The 19,490-nt window shown below is 53.2% G+C and overlaps 1 protein-coding gene across 1 annotated transcript in view; it reads right to left on the bottom strand.

Moving 5' to 3' along the window:
- The window catches only part of LOC125622444 (uncharacterized), a 49,467-nt gene continuing 29,977 nt past the window's right edge, over positions 1 to 19,490 (bottom strand). The window contains exons 13-18 of the mRNA XM_075118537.1: positions 16,478 to 16,774; positions 15,789 to 16,100; positions 12,415 to 12,741; positions 11,747 to 12,079; positions 8,226 to 8,359; positions 1 to 534 (exon numbers count right to left, since the gene is read on the bottom strand). Of these exons, the coding sequence (XP_074974638.1) occupies positions 451 to 534; positions 8,226 to 8,359; positions 11,747 to 12,079; positions 12,415 to 12,741; positions 15,789 to 16,100; positions 16,478 to 16,774 (1,487 nt within the window). The 3' untranslated portion in view covers positions 1 to 450. The remainder of the gene's footprint in view (positions 535 to 8,225; positions 8,360 to 11,746; positions 12,080 to 12,414; positions 12,742 to 15,788; positions 16,101 to 16,477; positions 16,775 to 19,490) is intronic.

Here is a 19,490-nt window from a genome sequence, read left to right on the forward strand (position 1 = left end):
CCCAATGAAGAGCTAAATATGCAACATACAGCACGACAGACACAACTCTGGCTATGGTCCTGCCCCAGGGCGGGGGACTGGCTGGCGCAGGGGGTGGGGAAGGGGATATGGGGCCTTTCCGCTCCAGGGGGCGCTGGCTCTGGTCCAGTCCCAGAGCAGGGGGCTGTTGGGCTCGGGAGGGTGGGAAGTGGGACTCGGGTTGTTTCCTCGCTAGGGGCGCTGGTTCCCTGCATGGTACGAGTTGTCTGGTCTCAGCCCAGCTCCCACCAGGGCAGCGTCCCCAGTGGCTGAGGGCGGATTAGGCCATGTGGGGTGAGCTCCTCGCTCCCCCCAGGGGGGTCTCCCAGGGGCACAGCGCTAGCGGGGGGCAGCTGTGGGACTCAGGGTGGTGTCACCAATAGAGCCGGGAGTCCCGGCCCCTTGTCTCCGGGTGGATGGGGGCAGCGGCCCCTACACCACGCGCTGGACAACGTTCTTGTACTCGGGGCCACTCGCCTGCTTCAGCTGCACCATGGCGGAGAACAGCCACTTCACCTGCACGGGGGCAGAGAGAGCAAGGGTGAGAGGGGTCAGGGCTGGGGGAACTGCTCGGTCTGTCTGTCTGTGTCATCCCTTCCTGCTTTTATGTCTGTGTCTCATTCACTCAGTCTCTGTCTTATTCACCTATTCTTCTTTCTCTTTCCTTCTTCTGTTCTTTCTTTCCCTTCCATGCTGCCCTCTGTGATGTTATTGACATGAACTGTGACGGCATGGATCATTGTTGCAACCACTGTTATGTATTTGCAGGAAATGTTGTACGAAGATTGTAGTATGAGGTGTCTATGACAAGGTTATGACTTGCTGGTTGTGATGATCCTGTCTGTGTGTGTGTGTATGATTTTTGTAGTTGAAGTTATGGATATTGGCTTTGGACTTGTATTTCAAAGTGTTTTGATTCTAAGTAGGCTCAGTCAAGCATTTGCTCAGCTTCCTGCGAAAGGACTATTCTCAGTAAGTGGCCAATCAAGAAACACTTAACTGACAATGAATTTGGGAGATGCCAATCCACGTCTGAGCTTTCCTGGAAACGTTCAAACTAACATGTAAACAATAGCATCGGCCTGCAAACTGAGCCATGCATGGACATGTGACTTGCCCATGTGACTCCAGACTCCATCTTGGTGCTGTGAGTTTCCACAGTAAGAAGAAAAGGATAGAGAATATAAAAGGCCCGGAAAACCCCTCCGTTTTGTCTTCAGTCCTGCTTCAGACCTCTGGAGGAACCTTGCTAGAAACTGAAGCTCTGAACAAAGGACTGAATAACCCATCCCCTCTGTGGATGTACTCCAGAGACTGGATTTGAACCTGTATCACTGGTACAAGCCTGGACCAAGAACTTTGCCATTACTCTCTGTGTCATAAATATAAAGGGAAGGGTTCCAACCTTTCTGTATGCAGTAACATAAAATCCCTCCTGGCCAGAGGTACAGAATCACTTACCTGTGAGGGATTAATCAGTGCAATTAACCTAGTTGACACCTGAGCAGAAGGACCAATGGGGAAAGAAGATACTTTCAGATTGTTTGTGCTCTCTTTGTTGTTCCCTCTCAGAACAAAGAGAGAGACGGAGCAGGTAATCCAGCTCCTAAAAAGATCCTGAAATAATATGTCTAAAATTACAGAAATTGTAAGTAATAGCAAGGAAATGCGTTGGATTATTTTTTGTTTTAGCTTGTAAATTTTCCCTATGCTAAGCGATAATTTTATTCCTGTTTTGTGTCTGAAAAGCAGAGTCAGAGGGGAATCCTCTGTGTTTTAAATCTTTTTATTTACCCTGTAAAGTTACCTTCCATCCCAATTTTGCAGGTGTGATTCTTTTACTTTTTTTTAAATAAAATTCTTCTTTTAAGAACCAGATTGATTTTCAGTCCCCTAAAAACCAGGGATTTGGTCTGTGCTCACTTTGGTAACCTATTGGTTGGTATATTATTCTCAAGCCCCCTCCAGGAAAGGGGGTGAAGGGGCTTGGGTGGATATTTTGGGAGGGAGACTAAGGGCTCCAAGTGGCCCCTCCCTGAATGTTTGTTTAAATCACTTGGTAGTGGCCGCGATACTGTCCAAGGACAAGGAAAGGAATTTGTGCCTTTTGGAAGTTTTTAACCTAAGCTGGTGGAGTATAATCTTCGAGGGTCTTTCATGCGGGTCCCCACAGCTGTACCCCAGAGTCCAGAGTGGGGAGGGAACCCTGATACTCTGGCTAGCTGGTTTGGTGCTTTAGAAGTGGAGAAACCCCAGCCTTGGGCTGTGACGGCCCTACTCTGAGCAATTTGTCCTGAATTGAGACTCTCAGAAGTGTCCCGCCAGAGGCAGCGTCGTTACGGTCGTGTAGTCGTGCTGGGATCCACAGAACCAGATCTGTTAAGCTTTGGACCAGAACCCCACACTATCCAAAGTTGAATTTTGGTGTTGAGAGTTTGGCTGGCTAAAGAGCAGTTGCAATGGGTGAGCAAAGAGCGTATGAGGGCTGTGAGAGAAAAGCCCTGGAAGATTTGTGTTCAGAAAAGGGGAAAAGCTTAAAAAAGAAAGCTACAAATGAAGGACTGGGAGATCTGTTCATGGGCAGTGATCAGGAGGCAGGAGCACAGCCCTTACCTGAGGCTACAGAAGCTGCAGAAGCAATTGGAATGCAAAAGGCAGGAAATCATAGAATCATAGAATATCAGGGTTGGAAGGGACCTCAGGAGGTCATCTAGTCCAACCCCCTGCTCAAAAGCAGGACCAATCCCCAATTAAATCATCCCAGCCAGGGCTTTGTCAAGCCTGACCTTAAAAACTTCTAAGGAAGGAGATTCTACCACCTCCCTAGGTAACGCATTCCAGTGTTTCACCACCCTCCTAGTGAAAAAGTTTTTCCTAATATCCAACCTAAACCTCCCCCACTGCAACTTGAGACCATTACTCCTTGTCCTGTCCTCTTCTACCACTGAGAATAGTCTAGAACCATCCTCTCTGGAACCACCTCTCAGGTAGTTGAAAGCAGCTATCAAATCCCCCCTCATTCTTCTCTTCTGCAGACTAAACAATCCCAGTTCCCTCAGCCTCTCCTCAGAAGTCATGTGTTCTAGACCCCTAATCATTTTTGTTGCCCTTTGCTGGACTCTTTCCAGTTTATCCACATCCTTCTTGTAGTGTGGGGCCCAAAACTGGACACAGTACTCCAGATGAGGCCTCACCAATGTCGAATAGAGGGGGACGATCACGTCCCTCGATCTGCTCGCTATGCCCCTACTTATACATCCCAAAATGCCATTGGCCTTCTTGGCAACAAGGGCACACTGCTGACTCATATCCAGCTTCTCGTCCACTATCACCCCTAGGTCCTTTTCTGCAGAACTGCTGCCTAGCCATTCGGTCCCTAGTCTGTAGCTGTGCATTGGGTTGTTCTGTCCTAAGTGCAGGACCCTGCACTTATCCTTATGGAACCTCATCAGATTTCTTTTGGCCCAATCCTCCAATTTGTCTAGGTCCCTCTGTATCCTATCCCTGCCCTCCAGCGTATCTATCACTCCTCCCAGTTTAGTATCATCCGCAAATTTGCTGAGAGTGCAATCCACACCATCCTCCAGATCATTTATGAAGATATTGAACAAAACCGGCCCCAGGACCGACCCCTGGGGCACTCCACTTGACACCGGCTGCCAACTAGACATGGAGCCATTGGTCACTACCCGTTGAGCCCGACAATCTAGCCAACTTTCTACCCACCTTATAGTGCATTCATCCAGCCCGTACTTCTTTAACTTGCTGACAAGAATACTGTGGGAGACCGTGTCAAAAGCTTTGCTAAAGTCAAGAAACAATACATCCACTGCTTTCCCTTCATCCACAGAACCAGTAATCTCATCATAGAAGGCGATTAGATTAGTCAGGCATGACCTTCCCTTGGTGAATCCATGCTGACTGTTCCTGATCACTTTCCTCTCATGTAAGTGCTTCAGGATTGATTCTTTGAGGACCTGCTCCATGATTTTTCCGGGGACTGAAGTGAGGCTGACTGGCCTGTAGTTCCCAGGATCCTCCTTCTTCCCTTTTTTAAAGATTGGCACTACATTAGCCTTTTTCCAGTCATCCGGGACTTCCCCCGTTCGCCACGAGTTTTCAAAGATAATGGCCAATGGCTCTGCAATCACAGCCGCCAATTCCTTCAGCACTCTCGAATGCAACTCATCCGGCCCCATGGACTTGTGCACATCCAGCTTTTCTAAATAGTCCCTAACCACCTCTTTCTCCACAGAGGGCTGGCCATCTATTCCCCATGTTGTGATGCCCAGCGCAGCAGTCTGGGAGCTGACCGTGTTCGTGAAGACAGAGGCAAAAAAAGCATTGAGTACATTAGCTTTTTCCACATCCTCTGTCACTAGGTTGCCTCCCTCATTCATTAAGGGGCCCACACTTTCCTTGGCTTTCTTCTTGTTGCCAACATACCTGAAGAAACCCTTCTTGTTACTCTTAACATCTCTCGCTAGCTGCAGCTCCAGGTGCGATTTGGCCCTCCTGATTTCATTCCTACATGCCCGAGCAGGATTTTTATACTCCTCCCTGGTCATATGTCCAGCCTTCCACTTCTTATAAGCTTCTTTTTTATGCTTAAGATCTGCTAGGATTTCACCGTTAAGCCAAGCTGGTCGCCTGCCATATTTACTATTCTTTCGACACATCGGGATGGTTTGTCCCTGTAACCTCAACAGGGATTCCTTGAAATACAGCCAGCTCTCCTGGACTCCTTTCCCCTTCATGTTAGTCCCCCAGGGGATCCTACCCATCCGTTCCCTGAGGGAGTCGAAGTCTGCTTTCCTGAAGTCCAGGGTCCGTATCCTGCTGCTTACCTTTCTTCCCTGTGTCAGGATCCTGAACTGAACCAACTCATGGTCACTGCCTCCCAGATTCCCATCCACTTTTGCTTCCCCTACTAATTCTTCCCAGTTTGTGAGCAGCAGGTCAAGAAAAGCTCCCCCCTGCTAGTTGGCTCCTCTAGCAATAAATAAAAATAGAAATAAACTGCAACTTGAGCATGAAGAGAAACGAGCAGACAGTCGATGGCTGGAAAAGCAGGAGAACGGCTGAAGTAGAGAAAGAAGCTGCTGAGGGAGAGAGAGAAGCCAAGGAAAGGAATGCTGAACGAGAAAGGGAAGCTGATGAAAGAAAGAAGGAGGCGGATGAGAGCGAGGAAAGGGCTCGTAGGGGGCGCAGGGAGCTGCTGGCTGCCGAGGAGAAGGTTCACCAACTTTAGCTCCAAGGAATGGAAGAGCAAAGAAAGTCCTCGCCCCCTGGTGCGCCGCTTCCTCGCCATAACGAGAGGAACTGGGAAAGGATCTGTCCCATTTACAAAGATCCTGATGGCCTAGAGGAGTTTCTGTCTGTATTCGACCGTCGATGCACTCTTCACGGGATCCCAGATGAGCAGCGAATGCCTGTTCTGCTGACCAGACAGATGGGAAAAGCCAGGGCACAAGGAGAGCAGAAAGGGGCTTTGATTGTGTTACCTACTGACAGTTTGACAACTTGTAGCAAGAAGGAAATAATTCCTAAACTTGTTTGTGTTGAGCCTGACAACTTCCATGTTGCCAGTGAGTGTGAGGAAAGTTGCAGAGGGAAAGAGAGTACCTCTGACCTTTTATCTAGCGAGTCTATGAGTTTGCCTGAAGGGGATTGTGTAGAAATCCGCCTGACGAGCCAAAGGTAATGCAGAAAGTGTCTGTTGTTGCTCAGGAGAGTGTTCCTCTAGAGCCAGCCCTAGGTGTAGAGGGCAGAATTTCTGTGAGGGGTGAATTTTGTTGCTTAGAGAAGCTCCTTGGGAAAGGAATCCTCAGGGTAATCTGTGCAAGGAGTTTGCTGTAGCTGAAGGGTGTGGAAGCGATTGAATCAAGAAAGTTTCAGGTCCTAACAGCCAGAAATTTTCTGTTGTGAATGGATCCACTGACTTTCCCTTTGAAAGATCCCATGTGGATAGCTTTGAGAAGGTCTCAGATGGAGGGAAAGCTGTTAAGAAAGTCGAGCAGCCCAAAAACACCAAGTGGCTGTGCTTGACCAGTTTGCTGGGGAGACGTTGAGAGAGGAATGTCTCTGTGCTGATTCTGTAAGTGAGCCGTCTGTGCTTCAGGGTCTGAGGACAGATTTGGCTACTAATGTTTTAGAGCCGAACAATTTTATGGCCAATGCAACCAGTGAATTCTGTTAAGCAAGAGAAATCAGGGTTTGATCCTTCAGGACAAGGAGGAAAAAGAGAACTTGATTTTGCAAAGGGTAACCCTGAAAGGCCCAAACCCCAGTGGTATTGAGCCAAAGGTGGGCAAAAATGATTGTAGATGGGCACTTGCAATGAATTTGTTGTTCTTGCTACTGGTAATTTTTGTAACGAATGTGTTGCTAGTACCAAGAACTGTAAAAATGTCCAATGTGCCTAATCTTTTGGAAGAGCCCTTGAACCTGTTAAAAGAAATACATGAGAACACACTTTATGTGAAAAGGCCTTGTGATGCCGATGGTTCACCGTTAATGCCTGTAAACTGTATTCGAACTTTTCACAGGGGAAAAGACATTCCAGACCGAATGTGCTGTATGAAAAGGGAAACTGAGGCACACTACCATATTGCTTTCACGGCTAAATGCCACGATTGATATAGTATGGACAACATTAATTTCTACATTCACTGGATATTAATTGGGTTCCAAACATTTGCCAGAGTTTGGATAAATAAAGTAGCTATTTTCTTTAGCTCTTGGCAAAATCACCTCAGACATACTGGAACCATGCTGCAAGAGCAGATCCAACCCACTATTGTTCAAACCACGTTTTCCCTTGAGTTTGTAAAGAGATTCAGTCAGGTCATTGAACATGACTTTGATAAACCATTTCTGTTACACACTGGTACAGCTTCTAACCCAATACTAGCTGTAGTAAGACAGAACCAAGGATTGGGGAGCTCTTGGGATGCAGTCAGTGATGTTTGTGTCATTCCTTCCTGCATCAATTTTGCGTTGGGGATGTGACATTATTGACATAAGCTATCACCGTATAGATCATTGTTGCAACCACTGTTCTATATTTGCAGCAAATAATATACAAAGGTTGTGGAGACAGGGTCTATGACAAGGTTCTGATTTGCTGGTTGTGATGATCCTGTCTGTGTGTGTGTATGATTTTTGTAGTTGAAGTTATGGATATTGGCTCTGGACTTGTTTCTAATGTGTTTTGATTCTAAGTAGCCTCAGTGAAGCATTTGCTCAGCTTCTTGAGAAAGGACAGTTCTCAGTGCCCAATCAAGAAACACTCATTTGACAATGAACTTTGGGAGACGCCAAACCACATCTGAACATTCCTGGGAACCTCCGAACTAACACGTGAACAATGGCGTCGGCCTGCAAACTGAGCCAGGCATGGACATGTGACTTGCCCATGTGACTCCAGACTCCATCTTGCTGCTGTGATTTTCCACAGTAAGAACAAAAGGCTGCTCTTCCACCAGCAGAGACTATAAAAGGCCCTGAAACCCCCCATTTTGTCTTCATAGCTCTGGAGGAACCTTGCCAGAAACTGAAGTGCTGACCCAAGGACTGAAGGACCCGTCCCAGCTGGGGATGTTCTCCAGAGACTGGATTTGAACCTGCCATTTCTTCCATCACCGCTACAAGCCTGATCCAAAAACTTTGCCATGACTGTATGTCATTGATTCCACGTAACCAATTCCAGCTCTCATCTCTATCATTTTCTTTTATGAATAAACCTTTAGATTTTAGATTCTAAAGGATCGGCAACAGCGGGATTTGTGGGTAAGATCTGATTTGTAGATTGACCTGGGTCTGGGGCTTGGTCCTCTGGGACTGTGAGAACTTTTTCTTTTTTACTGGGGTATTAGTTTTCATAACCATTTGTCCCCATAAGGAGGGGCACTAGTGGTGATACTGGGAAACTGGAGTGTCTAAGGGAATTGCTTGTGTGACTTGTGGTTAGCCAGTGCGGTAAAACCAAAGTCCTCTGTGTCTGGCTGGTTTGGTGTGCCTTAGAAGTGGAGAAACCCCAGCCTTGGGCTGTAACTGCCCTTCTCTAAGCAATTTGGCCTTAATTGATACTCTCAGAAGTGTCCCACCAAAGACAGCATCATTACAAGAGGCAGCATCGTTACACCCTCTACTGTGCTAAACTCGTTCATTCTTTCGTTCCTATGGTCGTTCTCTCTCTCTCTCACCTTGAACAGGGTCATGGTGGCGCTGTAGCAGACGCTCAAGAGGAAGAGGGTGATGAAGACCGAGATGGTGGACCAGAGGCCGTCTATCTCCTTGTCTCCATCCTCGCTGCAAAACTCACCTGACACGATCACCTCTGTTGGGGGAGAGAAAGAGACATCAACTCCAACTCAGCCACTGTGAGAGAGAGAGCTCGGACTGTGAGTCCAACACCAACCCGCCTATCCCCTTCTCTCTCCATCCTTCCATTCCTCCACTCATCTATCTCTGGATACATCCACCCATCCCTGACCACAAACCATCCATCATTCCATCCCTAGACACATGCCTCTTTCCATTTATCCATCTCTAGATGTATCCATCCATCTGCCCATCCCCATTCACTCCTCCATCCATCCATGACCACAAACCACCCATCGATCCATCAGTCAATCCTTAGATACCTGCATCCATCCAACCATTCCTAGATACACCCCTCCAGCCATCCACCTTTAGGTACATCCATCCATCCATGACCAAAACTCATCATCCCTAGACACACCCCTCTATCCATCCATCCATTCATGATAGCAACCCCCCCATCCAACCAGCAGTCCACCCCTAAGACGCACCCCTCCATCCATCCACCCACCCCTGCCCGTTGTGATGAAATGAAGGATGCAGAGCCTCCCAGGTCTCATCTCACTCGTCCCATGTGGCCATGGCCCTACACCCTGGCACTGAAGCTTGGCCACGTGTTGAATTTCTCTGTGCCTCAGTTTCTCTGCCTGTGAAAGGTGGCTCAGGATCCCTCTGAGGTGGGTGAGGTGCCGGGATGCTGCCATGGTGCAGGAGCTTCCGAAAGACCAGGATGGATGGATTTCACACGTGTGCCTCTATGACCCTGATCCCAATGTAACTATACACCCAGAAGCCACATCAGATGGAACACAGCCACCTCTGGGCCTGTTTATACAGGACTCTCTTGCCAACCTGGAGTTGCCTCGGCTGTGGGGATTTTGAACACTGTTGTTTTTAAGAACAGAGTCACAAGAATTTTAAGGACGGGATCTAATGTTTCTCTCTGACACATAACAGATGCTGCTCCCTGAAGCACGGTGCCCCCTACTGAGCCCCCTGCCCTAGAGATGTCTGGAGAACAGGTGCATGGATCTGTGTGGGTGCATGTTTGTCTCTCTCTGTGTTGTGTGTGTCTCTGTATGTAGAAACACGACAGCCCAGGTGGGAGGGTCCCTGGGTCATTCCATGTGACAGGTGTGTCCATCTGCCCTGGACTGAGCTCTCTCTCAGCCAAGCTGCACACGCTCTTTCTCTGTGTGCCCTTGCACGGCCCCCAGGATAACAGCCCTAACACTGCCGCTGCAGGCTACCCACTCTGTAATGCCAGGTGCGAGCTCTGTGCTCGGCACTGGTGGGTTTGAGCCCTGCGCTCGCCCATCCAGCCTTGGGGCTGATACACACATAGCGGGGAAGGTGTGTGAGTGAGGGGCTGGGTAGGAGACGGGGCTCATGTGGGGGGCCATAGGGGTATCTGCCTCATCTGTCCCACCCCACTGCCTGGGCCCCCTATGTCACCAGAGCTAGTGAGACTTTAACTGAGTCCCTGCTAAGTGTCCTCTCCAGATAACAGCCCTACTACTGCTGCTACTTTGTGGGGACTGAGTCCCAGCAGCTGATCCTTTCTGTGAGGTGTTTGCCTGACGTTGTCCTATCTCCCCGTCCCCAGCTGCCTCTGAGGGTAAGGGGTGGAGGGAAACCCCTTAGCCTCCTAGCCAGCAGAGGAGGTGGGTGTGGGGGTCACGGTATTTTAATTACCTTCCCACCCTGACTCTGTCTGGAAAATCCCCATGGGGCATCTGCTCCTCTCTGACGTGGACGGGGGTGTAGGGTAAATTCTGATCCTGATACGGTGCCCCTCTGGGTATGCATGGGTTGTAGCCTAGAGGGGATCTTGCCTCAATGAGATGCCAGGGATGGCTTGGCCATCCACCGATATACCTACTCACCCAGCCATCCCACACTCCATCCATCCTTATCTCTAACCATTATCCATATCTTCCACCCATCCATATAGATCTATACCCATCCATTCCCCTACCTCCACATCCATCCACATCCATCATCATCCCTACCCATCTATCCATTCATCCTCACCCATGTCTTCCATCCATCCACGCAACCCCATCCACTTATCTATCATCCCTTTATATATTATCCATCTCCAACCATCCATCACCATATGTCTCTATTAACACACTCAGTCGTCCATCCATCCATTGCCACATTCACCCATCCTCGTCTATCTGTCACTATCTGTACCAGCCCATCCATCCATCTGTCCATCACCATCCATCCACATCGGTACTGATCCATTACCATATGCACCCACCTACCCATTCATTTATCCATCCGTCCCCACCTATCCCCATCTCTAGCCTTCCATCTATCGCAGTCCATCCACGGCCATCCATTTATCCATCCCTTCATCCTTCAGAAGGGGTACCCCTCCTACCTTCACCATAGATTTATCCATCTATCCCCATCCACTTATCCATTGGCACCCCACCCGGGAACCATCCACCCATCATTCCCGCAGTGCAGCAGAGTCTAGTGGGACTGGGTGAGACTCTGAGAACACCTGGGTTCTGTTTCGAGCTCAGTAACGGATGTGACCTTGGGCAGGTCCCTTCCCCTCTTGGTGTCTCTGTCTCTTCTCCCTCCTTCTCCGTTTAGGTGTGAGCCCTTTGACACAGGGACAGTCTCCCACTGTGTCTGTGCCATACCCAGCCCATCAGGGCCCTCTCTGAGTTGGGGGTGGAAGTGCTACTTTAATCCAAATAATAATCTCTCTCTCTCCTTCTCTCTGTGATATCTGTTGGTCTATTAGTCCTTCCCTCTGAAGTATGTAGGTATCCATCTAACCATCTCTCTGAACACTGGGCCTTCCTACTGACCTGGGTTTGGTCATGGGCTCTTTAGTATGTGTGTGTGTAACTGTCCATCTACCCCCCTCTCCATCACTGCTTCTGTGTTGTTTTTGTATCCATGTATGTACCCATCCTTCCTTCCTATGGCACCAACCCGTCCTTCCTTCTATGGCATCAACCCATGTATCTACCAGTCCTTCCTTCCATGGTATCTACCAATCCTTCCTTCGATGGCATCAACCCATGTATCTACCAGTCCTTCCTTCCATGGCGTCAACCCATCCTTCCTTCCATGGCCTTTACCCATGGATCTACCCATCCATCCATGGTGTATATGTATCCACCCATTCAGGATCTGGGAATTGGCATCCCCAGACTTGTAGCATCTCGGCTTCTCCCAGCCTGCAACCTGGGACCTCGTCCACCTTGGGCGACCTGCAGATTTCACCCAGTGACACCACAACAAGGAGACCTGGGGGTGAGCACAGACTAGTTCCGTTTATTCACTTGTCATCATTGCGGGCACAGAGATTATTTACAAGAAGCTGTTCTGGACAATACTAACAGTGGGGCTGGGAGGAGACGTCTTCATTTACCAGAGACTTTGCTGATGCTGCGTTGGGTGAACTTCATCTGCAGGGCTTCGTGGATGACCATGCAGGTGTAGGTGTCCCCGCTGTTCCAGCTGGCCTTGCTGACTTTCAGCTTGCTGTAGAGGAAGAAGTTCGAGTCGCCGGCTCCGTCCTTGATGGGCTGGGTGGTGATGTATTCCATGCTCTCGTCGGGTTTGTGGTTCTTCATCCACTGCACCGAGATGTCCTCAGGGAAGAAGCCCCGCACCAGGCAGGTGAGGCTGACGGAGTCTTCAGAGCTGCTCAGCTCATCGTTGTGGGGGTGCAGGAGGTAGATGCCTGGGCCAGAGCGCCTGCCTTCGGTGCGTGGGGATGGAGGACACAGGGGAGCCATGCACATCACTCAGCTGGGCCACGTGGGGAGAAGGAATGTATGTGTGTGTGTGTGTGGGTGTGGGGATAGAAACATCCCCTCTCTCCTCCAGGATGGAGGGGCTGGGGACTGGGAGCTGGTAGTCCTGGAGAGCAGGATGGGGGATAGGATGGTCTCCATCTCACGTGGGGATGCAAAGGGACCCAAGGCTGGGATCCCAGGTTGTTGGGGGTTGGGGCTTCCCCTTAAGGAGCATCCCTCCCTGCTGGGGGTGGGGATAGGGGAGTCTCTCCCCTTAGGGACCCTGCTCTCCTCCTACCTGGCTTCTTGGAGATGGATTTGATGAGGGGCGAGGGCAGCTCTGAGTGCTCCACTTTGCAGGTGAAGGTCTCTCCGGCATCCCAGTCGCGGGTGAAGATGGGCATGGAGCTGGAGGCGGTGAAGGTGCCATTGAACTGCTCAACGATGTCCAGGCGATCAGAGCTAATGGACTCTGGCTTCTCCCCTGACCAGACCACCCGGAGGCTGGAGTTGCTAGGCAGGTTGACCACCAGGCAGGTGAGCATGGGGCTCTGGGCCACATACAGGGCGGCGGGAGATGGGGGCACGAGGAAGACCTGGATGTTGCTGGGAGATGTTGTTTCTTCTGGGGATGGGAGAGCCCAGGTCAGCCACTAGCCCTGGGTTCCCCTGCCCAAGCCCATCCCAGTCTCCCCCGCAGTCCTCTCCCCCGTCGAGCCCAGCCCGGCCTCCACCTCCCCAGAGGCAGATTTCCAGTAAAACACAGGGTGCCCTGGCACAGGGCCCCCCAATGACAGGGGCCCCAGGGCCAGGCAGATGCGAGGGCAGAAGCTTGGTCTTGCCCAGTGGGAGATTTAGAGTTAGTGGGTGCCTGGGCTCAGTTTCATTTTTGGGGCCCCTCCTTGGGACCCAGCCAAGAAAAAGATCATTCTCTCTTCTCCCCCCCCGCCCCCATTTCTCTCTCTTGTTTTCTTCATCCTCCTCCTGTAATTAATAGGAAGTAAATGAAAACAAAAGGAGGTACCTTGACTGTTGTTGTCGTCAAACTTATTTTCCCACAGACCACTTGAAAATCGCTGGGGGTCTCGGCAGACATGTAATGATCTTTCCAAATATTGCGTGTACCGTTCGCTAACGATTGTAAAGCGCTTCGGATAAGAGCCCTTTGTAGAAAAATGTTAGAAAAGGTGGGGTGAGGGGTGTGGCCAGGAGTTAGGGTGAGGGAGGGGGCTCAGGCAGGGGGTGCAGGGTCTGGGAGGGAGTTAGGGTGGGGGAGGGGGCTCAGGGCTGGGGCAGGAGGTTGAGGTGTGGAGCGCTTAGCTGAGGCAGGTCTGTTTGGTGCTCGGGGTGCAGGTGGGGATGTGGGGGGGTGCAGGAATCAGGGAGGGCAGGGGGTTTGAGGGCTGTGAGGGGGCGCAGGAGTCAGGGCTGGGGGTGCAAGGTCTGGGAGGTAGTTAGGGTGCAGAAGTGGGCTGGGGCTTGGGGCAGGAGGTTGGGGTGTGGAGCACTTACTGGGGGCAGCTCTCGTTTGGTGCAAGGGGTGCCGGTGGGAATGTGGGGGGGGGGGTGCAGGAGTTCCTGTTTGATGCTCAGTTCAGGGCTGGGTGTGTGTGGGGGGGAGTGCAGGAGTCAGGGAAGGCAGGGGGCTGCGAGTGTGTGAGGGGGGTGAAGGGGTCAGGGCTGGGGGTGCAGGGTCTGGGAGGTACTTAGGGCATGGGAGGGGGCTCAGGGCTGGGGCAGGAGATCGGGGCATAGAGCGGTCACCTGGGCCAGCTCCGTTTGGAGCGAGGGGTGCAGGTGGGGATGTGGGGGGGGGGTGCAGGAGGTCTTGTTTGGTGATCGGGGGGATCCGGGGTGGTGCAGGTGTCACGTCAGGGGCTGGGGGGCTGGGAGCGTGTGAGGGGGTGCAGGAGTCAGGGCAGGGGGCTGGGGTCGTGGGGGTGCTCCCAGCCCCCTGCCCCGAGCGGCTCACAAGAAGGGGCGGAGGGGGTGGCATGTGTAGGGGGAGGGCCTGGGCCCTGCCTTTGCTCCGCCGCTTCCCCCGGCGCCCTGCTGCCCCACTCCTCCCTCTCCCTTCAGGAGTGCAGGCCAACAGCTGTTCGGCGGCGGGGGAGGGGCAGGGAACAGGTGGGGGAGGGGGAGCTTGGCTGCCGGTGGGGGCGGAGCCTGCAGCGGGAGCCCCTGGAGCCAGCGGGACCAGATGCAGATTTACAGTAAAACACAGGGGTCCCCACACTCCCCTACACACACCCCTGCCCCCCAGCCCCTTGCCATGAGCCGCTCAGGGCAGGGGGCTGGCGTGACTTAGGGCAGGGGGCTGGGAGCACCCCTAAGACCCCTGCCCTGACTCCTGCACCCCCCCATCCTCACCGCCACCCTGAGCACCAAACAGGAGCTCTTGCACCCCCCACATTCCCCCCTCCACCCCTTGCACCAGATGGAGCTGCCCCAAGTAAGCGCTCTGCACCCCAACCTCCTGCCCCAGCCCTGAGCCCCTCCCGTGCCCTAACTCCCCCCAGACCCCGCACCCCCAACCCTGAGCCCCCTCCCGCACCCTAACTCTCTCCCAGACCCTGCACCCCCAACTCTGAGCCCCCTCCCACACCCCAACTCCCTCCCAGACCCCACACCCCCCTGCCTGACCCCCTCCCGCACCCTAATTCCCTCCCAGACCCTGCATCCCATCTGAGCCCCCTCGCGCACCCTAACTCCCTCCCAGACCCCGCACCCCCCACCCTGAGCACCCTCCCGCACCCTAACTCCCTCCCAGACCCCGCACCCCCAACCCTGAGACCCCTCCCGCACCCTAACTCCCTCCCAGACACCACACCCCCCACCCTGAGCCCCGTCCCGCACCCTAATTCCCTCTGAGACCCCGCACCCCATCTGAGCCCCCTCCCGCACCCCAACTCCCTCCCAGTCCCTGCATCCCCAACCCTGAGCCCCCTCCCACACCCTAACTCTCTCCCAGACCCTGCACCCCCCACCCTGAGCCCCCTCCCACACCCTAACTCCCTCCCAGACCCTGCACCCCCCACGCTGAGCCCCCTCCCGCTCCCTAAATCCCTCCGAGACCCTGCACCCCCAACCCTGAGCCCCCTCCCGCACCCTAACTCCCTCCCAGACCCTGCACCCTCAACCCTGAGCCCCCTCCCGCACCCTAAATCCCTCCCAGACCCCGCACCCTCTGCCTGAGCCCCTCCCGCACCCTAACTCCTTCCCAGACCCCACACCCCCAACCCTGAGCCCCTCCCGCACCCTAACTCCTGGCCTCTCCCCTCACCGCACCTTTTCTTACATTTTTTTACAAAGGGCTCTTATCCGAAGTGCTTTACAATCGTTAGCGAATGGTACACACAATATTTGGAAAGATCATTACGTGTCCGCCAAGACCCCCAGCGATTTTCAAGTGGTCTGTGGAAAAATAAGTTTGACGACAACACCAGTCAAGGTACCTCCCTTTATTTTCATTTACTTGCTATTACTTACAGGAGGAGGAGGAAGAAAACAAGAATGAGAAACAGGGGTGGAGTGGAGAAGAGAGAATGATCTTTTTCTTGGCTGGGTCCCAAGGGGGGCCCCCAAAGATGACGCTGATCACAGGGCTCCACTCCCTCTACATCCGCCACGGCCCCGTCTCTTCCGAGGCAGCCTAGTGCGAGTGACCGTCACCTTTGCACTTGTGGGCATGGTCCTGGATTTTGATTCCGGTGTCTGGGTGCGACACCTGGCAGATGTACGTCTTGCCCTCCTGCCACTCGTCCTGGGAGACACTGGCCTTGCTGCGGGTGCTGAAGGTGCCATCAGCGTCCTTCTTGGCAGGGTCGGTGACACCATCAAGTGGCTCAGACTGGCCTTCCACCAGCCATTGCACCTCGGAAGGCTCGCGGGAGAAGCCGGAGATGAGGCACACCAGCTGCACGGTGCCTGGCTTGTGGGTGCAGGAGTGGAGGACTTCCACCTTGGGTTCAGAGTGCTGGCCCTCTGGGAGAAGGGTGGCAGGGGTTACTTTTTGTACAGACCCCTGCTGAGCCCCTCCGCCTTGCTCCCCGCAGCAGGGTGCCCCCGACAGAGCCCCCCGCTCCCCGTGGCACGGCGCCCCTGATGGAGCCCCCCGCTCCCCGTGGCACAGCGCCCCCTTTGGAGCCCTCTGTCCCTTTCCCTGCACTGCAGCACCCGTCACTTCTCTCGGCGTGGTGTCTCTCTCTCTCTGTCCATCCACCCACCACAGCGACTCCCTCGGCTCACAGCGCCGGCAGGCTCCCATCCTCTCTCCCTGCCACAGTCACCGGATCAGGGACCTGAGAGACCCCCAGCCCCTCCCCTTCCCCGCCCCCCGGGCTGCGTCGCATCGTCCCTACTTGGGATTTCCTTGGAGATGCTGGAGCTGGTGGGCCGGTGTTGTACGTTGCAGCTATAGGTGTTAGACTCCCAGCTGCTGGCCGGGACGGTGACCTGGCTGCTGAGCGCGTAGAGGCCGCTGGAAGGTTGCAGCAGGGAGGGATAGGTCTTCACGCCCGAGGGGGCGACGCTTGGGCTCCACGTCACGGTGACCGGCTCGGGGAAGTATCCTTTGGCCAGGCAGCCGAAGGTGACCTGGGGGGTGTCGTCGCCGATGCAGGAGGTCAGGGGGAAGACAGACGGGGCCGTGGGGCTAGCTGCAAAGGGAGAGAGAGCGAGGCCATGAGACGCAGCCCCTACCCCGCTCCATGCAGCACGGGGGCCCTAGCGTGGCACTGGGCCCAGCACTCAATGCCGGGGGAGAGCGTCCCCTAACGGAGCCCCACTCTCTCCATTCAGCACAGCAGACAGCTTGTGGTGTGACTGTTGCAAGGTCTGTGTGTAAGTGGGTGCCTGAGAGAGGCTGCCCCCCGTCTTCCCGGTTGTGTCACAGAGTGACCAGGATCAGGGCCCCCAAATCACTTAGCGCTAAACAGACCCTGTCTGTGGTCGGGGGCCCCATTACACGGGTGCTGCAGAGAGACACAATGACAGACAGTCCCTACCCCAAAGAACTTACAGGCCAAATAGGCAAGGTAAAGGAAGGGTCAGAGGGGAAACTGAGGCAGAGGGCGAGGAAGGGACCTGGTTACAGCAGGTCAGTGGCACAGCAGGATACAAAACCCAGGAATTAGGTGCTAAAGTGCTCAAGTGGCAGAGAAATTCTCCTTGGAGAAATCACAGCGTCTGCAGCTAGAAAACAACCCAAGTTTTTGACCAAGGAACTGAAATTGGGGGACACTTCTGGGCTCTCGGAAGAAGTGTGGTACCAGAAACGTTTGGGTCTTCCGGTCTCCAGCTGAAGACATGCAGATGTTAGACCAGCAATTTTAGCTTGGGTACGAATATTAAATGTTATATTCTCATGAGGCTCCTAGGTTCACTGCTAACATCATCAGTGCCTACTGGCCAATTAGCAATTCTGTCGCTCAAACACACGTTATTAGAGTCCTGGGAACTGACTTGAGACACTGCTAGGAAAGACTGGGACTGTCCAAATCAACCTGGGACATTTGGGCCCTTTGGGTTAGAGTTCGGGTTATCATTATACATAGGGGAGGAGGATTAAGGGTTAGGGTTAGGTGCTGGGGTTAAGGGCTAGAGGTTGCTGTGATAGAATTAAGGGTGATGGTTTAATGGTGGGTCAAATACCTTTCTACTCTCAAGTTCAATATTTGATGTGTTGTGATTGGATTTCTAGCCAATTTTGAAGCCATTCAACCATCAGATTCCTACCGGTTCTGCTGCCATTTCCCAGAGAGAGTTAGTGAGACTCTGGGGTCCTATCCCAAGGGGCAGTTTGCCACGATGACTCATAATTCTGATGCTGGGATGCTTGATACCCAACTGGAGACACGGAAACCCTAGTGCTCAGAGGGTGAAGGTGGGGAGGTTAGGGTTACAGCTGGGGTTAAGGTTAGGGTCATAATTGGTCATTCGTACTTGTATCACAGTGTCATACTAGAAAACCTAATCTAGGATCAGGGACCCATCGCGCCAGGAGCTTTACAGAGACTTAAGGATGAGGACTTTACTGATCCCAGGACCATTGCAGCCTAAGCAATCTAAAGTCAGGGTTGGGGGGATCAGGTTGGGACGTTAGGGTTAGGGGTTGGGTTTGACGAGCGGGTCAGAGTTGAGGGTCAGAGTTAGGGAGTAGGGGCTAGAGAGCTGGGGTTCAGGATGAGGATAGGACTATAGGGAAAGGGCGAGGATTAGGGTGTTGGGGTTAAGGAGTTGGTGCCTCTGTCCACTGGGGTTAGGGTCCTGGTTAGGGAGTTAGGACAGAGTTGGGGGTCTAAGTAGTTGGGTTTAAGGTTTGGTTTAGGGTCATAGTTCTGTGGTTAGGGTAAAAATGCTTCCCTCCCCCAAACCTAGTAGTCGCCTGGTTTTCACGCCCCCTCGCTCACGACATTTCTAGCCAGATTCCCACTCAAGAAACACTCATATTCTAACCAATTTGGATGAAGATTTTGCTGGACACTTTCCTAAACTCTATAGGAGAAATCTCCCAAGAATTCCAGTGGCCTCACTTTCTAGAAGCCCAAACTTGAGGCACCTTGGGGAGCAGTTACCGGGGTCTGCATCTCCAGTGGGCTTTAGCCCGAGACGTCAGAGCTCGTCCCCCCTGGAAAGGAAGCCCAACGCGTCTCCAGCTGAGTGCGCCGCAAAAACGGAGCCAGTTCAACTCAAAGGCCAAATCAGGAGCCTGAACTCTGAGCTGTTGCCCAAAGAGGGGCATGCAAAGGGAAATTTATGCCTCAGTTTAGAAAGTTTTTGGTAGCAAATATTTGCGACTGGGCTAAAGAGAGGAGACAACAAAAACCCCTTAGAAACAACTCAGCTGTTCCCCCAAACCTCTAGTTTCAGCCCCCCAACCCTGAGCGCCCCATGTCTGCTTATGTCCCTGAGTCCTGACCCCCAGCCTCCTGCTAGCCCAGCCCTGGGCTCCCCCCAGACCTGCCGGTGCCCCTCACTCCCAACACACAGCCCCCTGATATCTCAGCTCTGCCCCCCCAGCTCTGCTGGTGCCCCCTCACTCCCAACCTGCAGCCCCTGCTAGCCCAGCCCTGCCCCCCACAGCTCTGTCTGTGCCCCTCACTCCCGACCCGCAGCCCCCTGCTAGCCCAGCCCTGGGCTCCCCCCAGCCCTGCCTGTGCCCCTCACTCCCATCCCACAGCTGCCTGCTATCGCAGCCCTGGCTCCCCCCAGCTCTGCTGGTGCCCCATCTCCCAACCTGTAGCCCCTATTAGCCTGGCCCTGGGCTGTCCCCACTCTGCTGATGGCCCTCACTCCCGACTCACAGCACCTGCTAGACCAGCCCTGGCCTCCCCCCAACTCTTCCGTTGGCTCTCACTCCCGACCTGCAGCCCC

This window comes from Caretta caretta, chromosome 13, assembly GCF_965140235.1.
Source record: "Caretta caretta isolate rCarCar2 chromosome 13, rCarCar1.hap1, whole genome shotgun sequence".
NCBI lineage: Eukaryota > Metazoa > Chordata > Testudines > Cheloniidae > Caretta > Caretta caretta.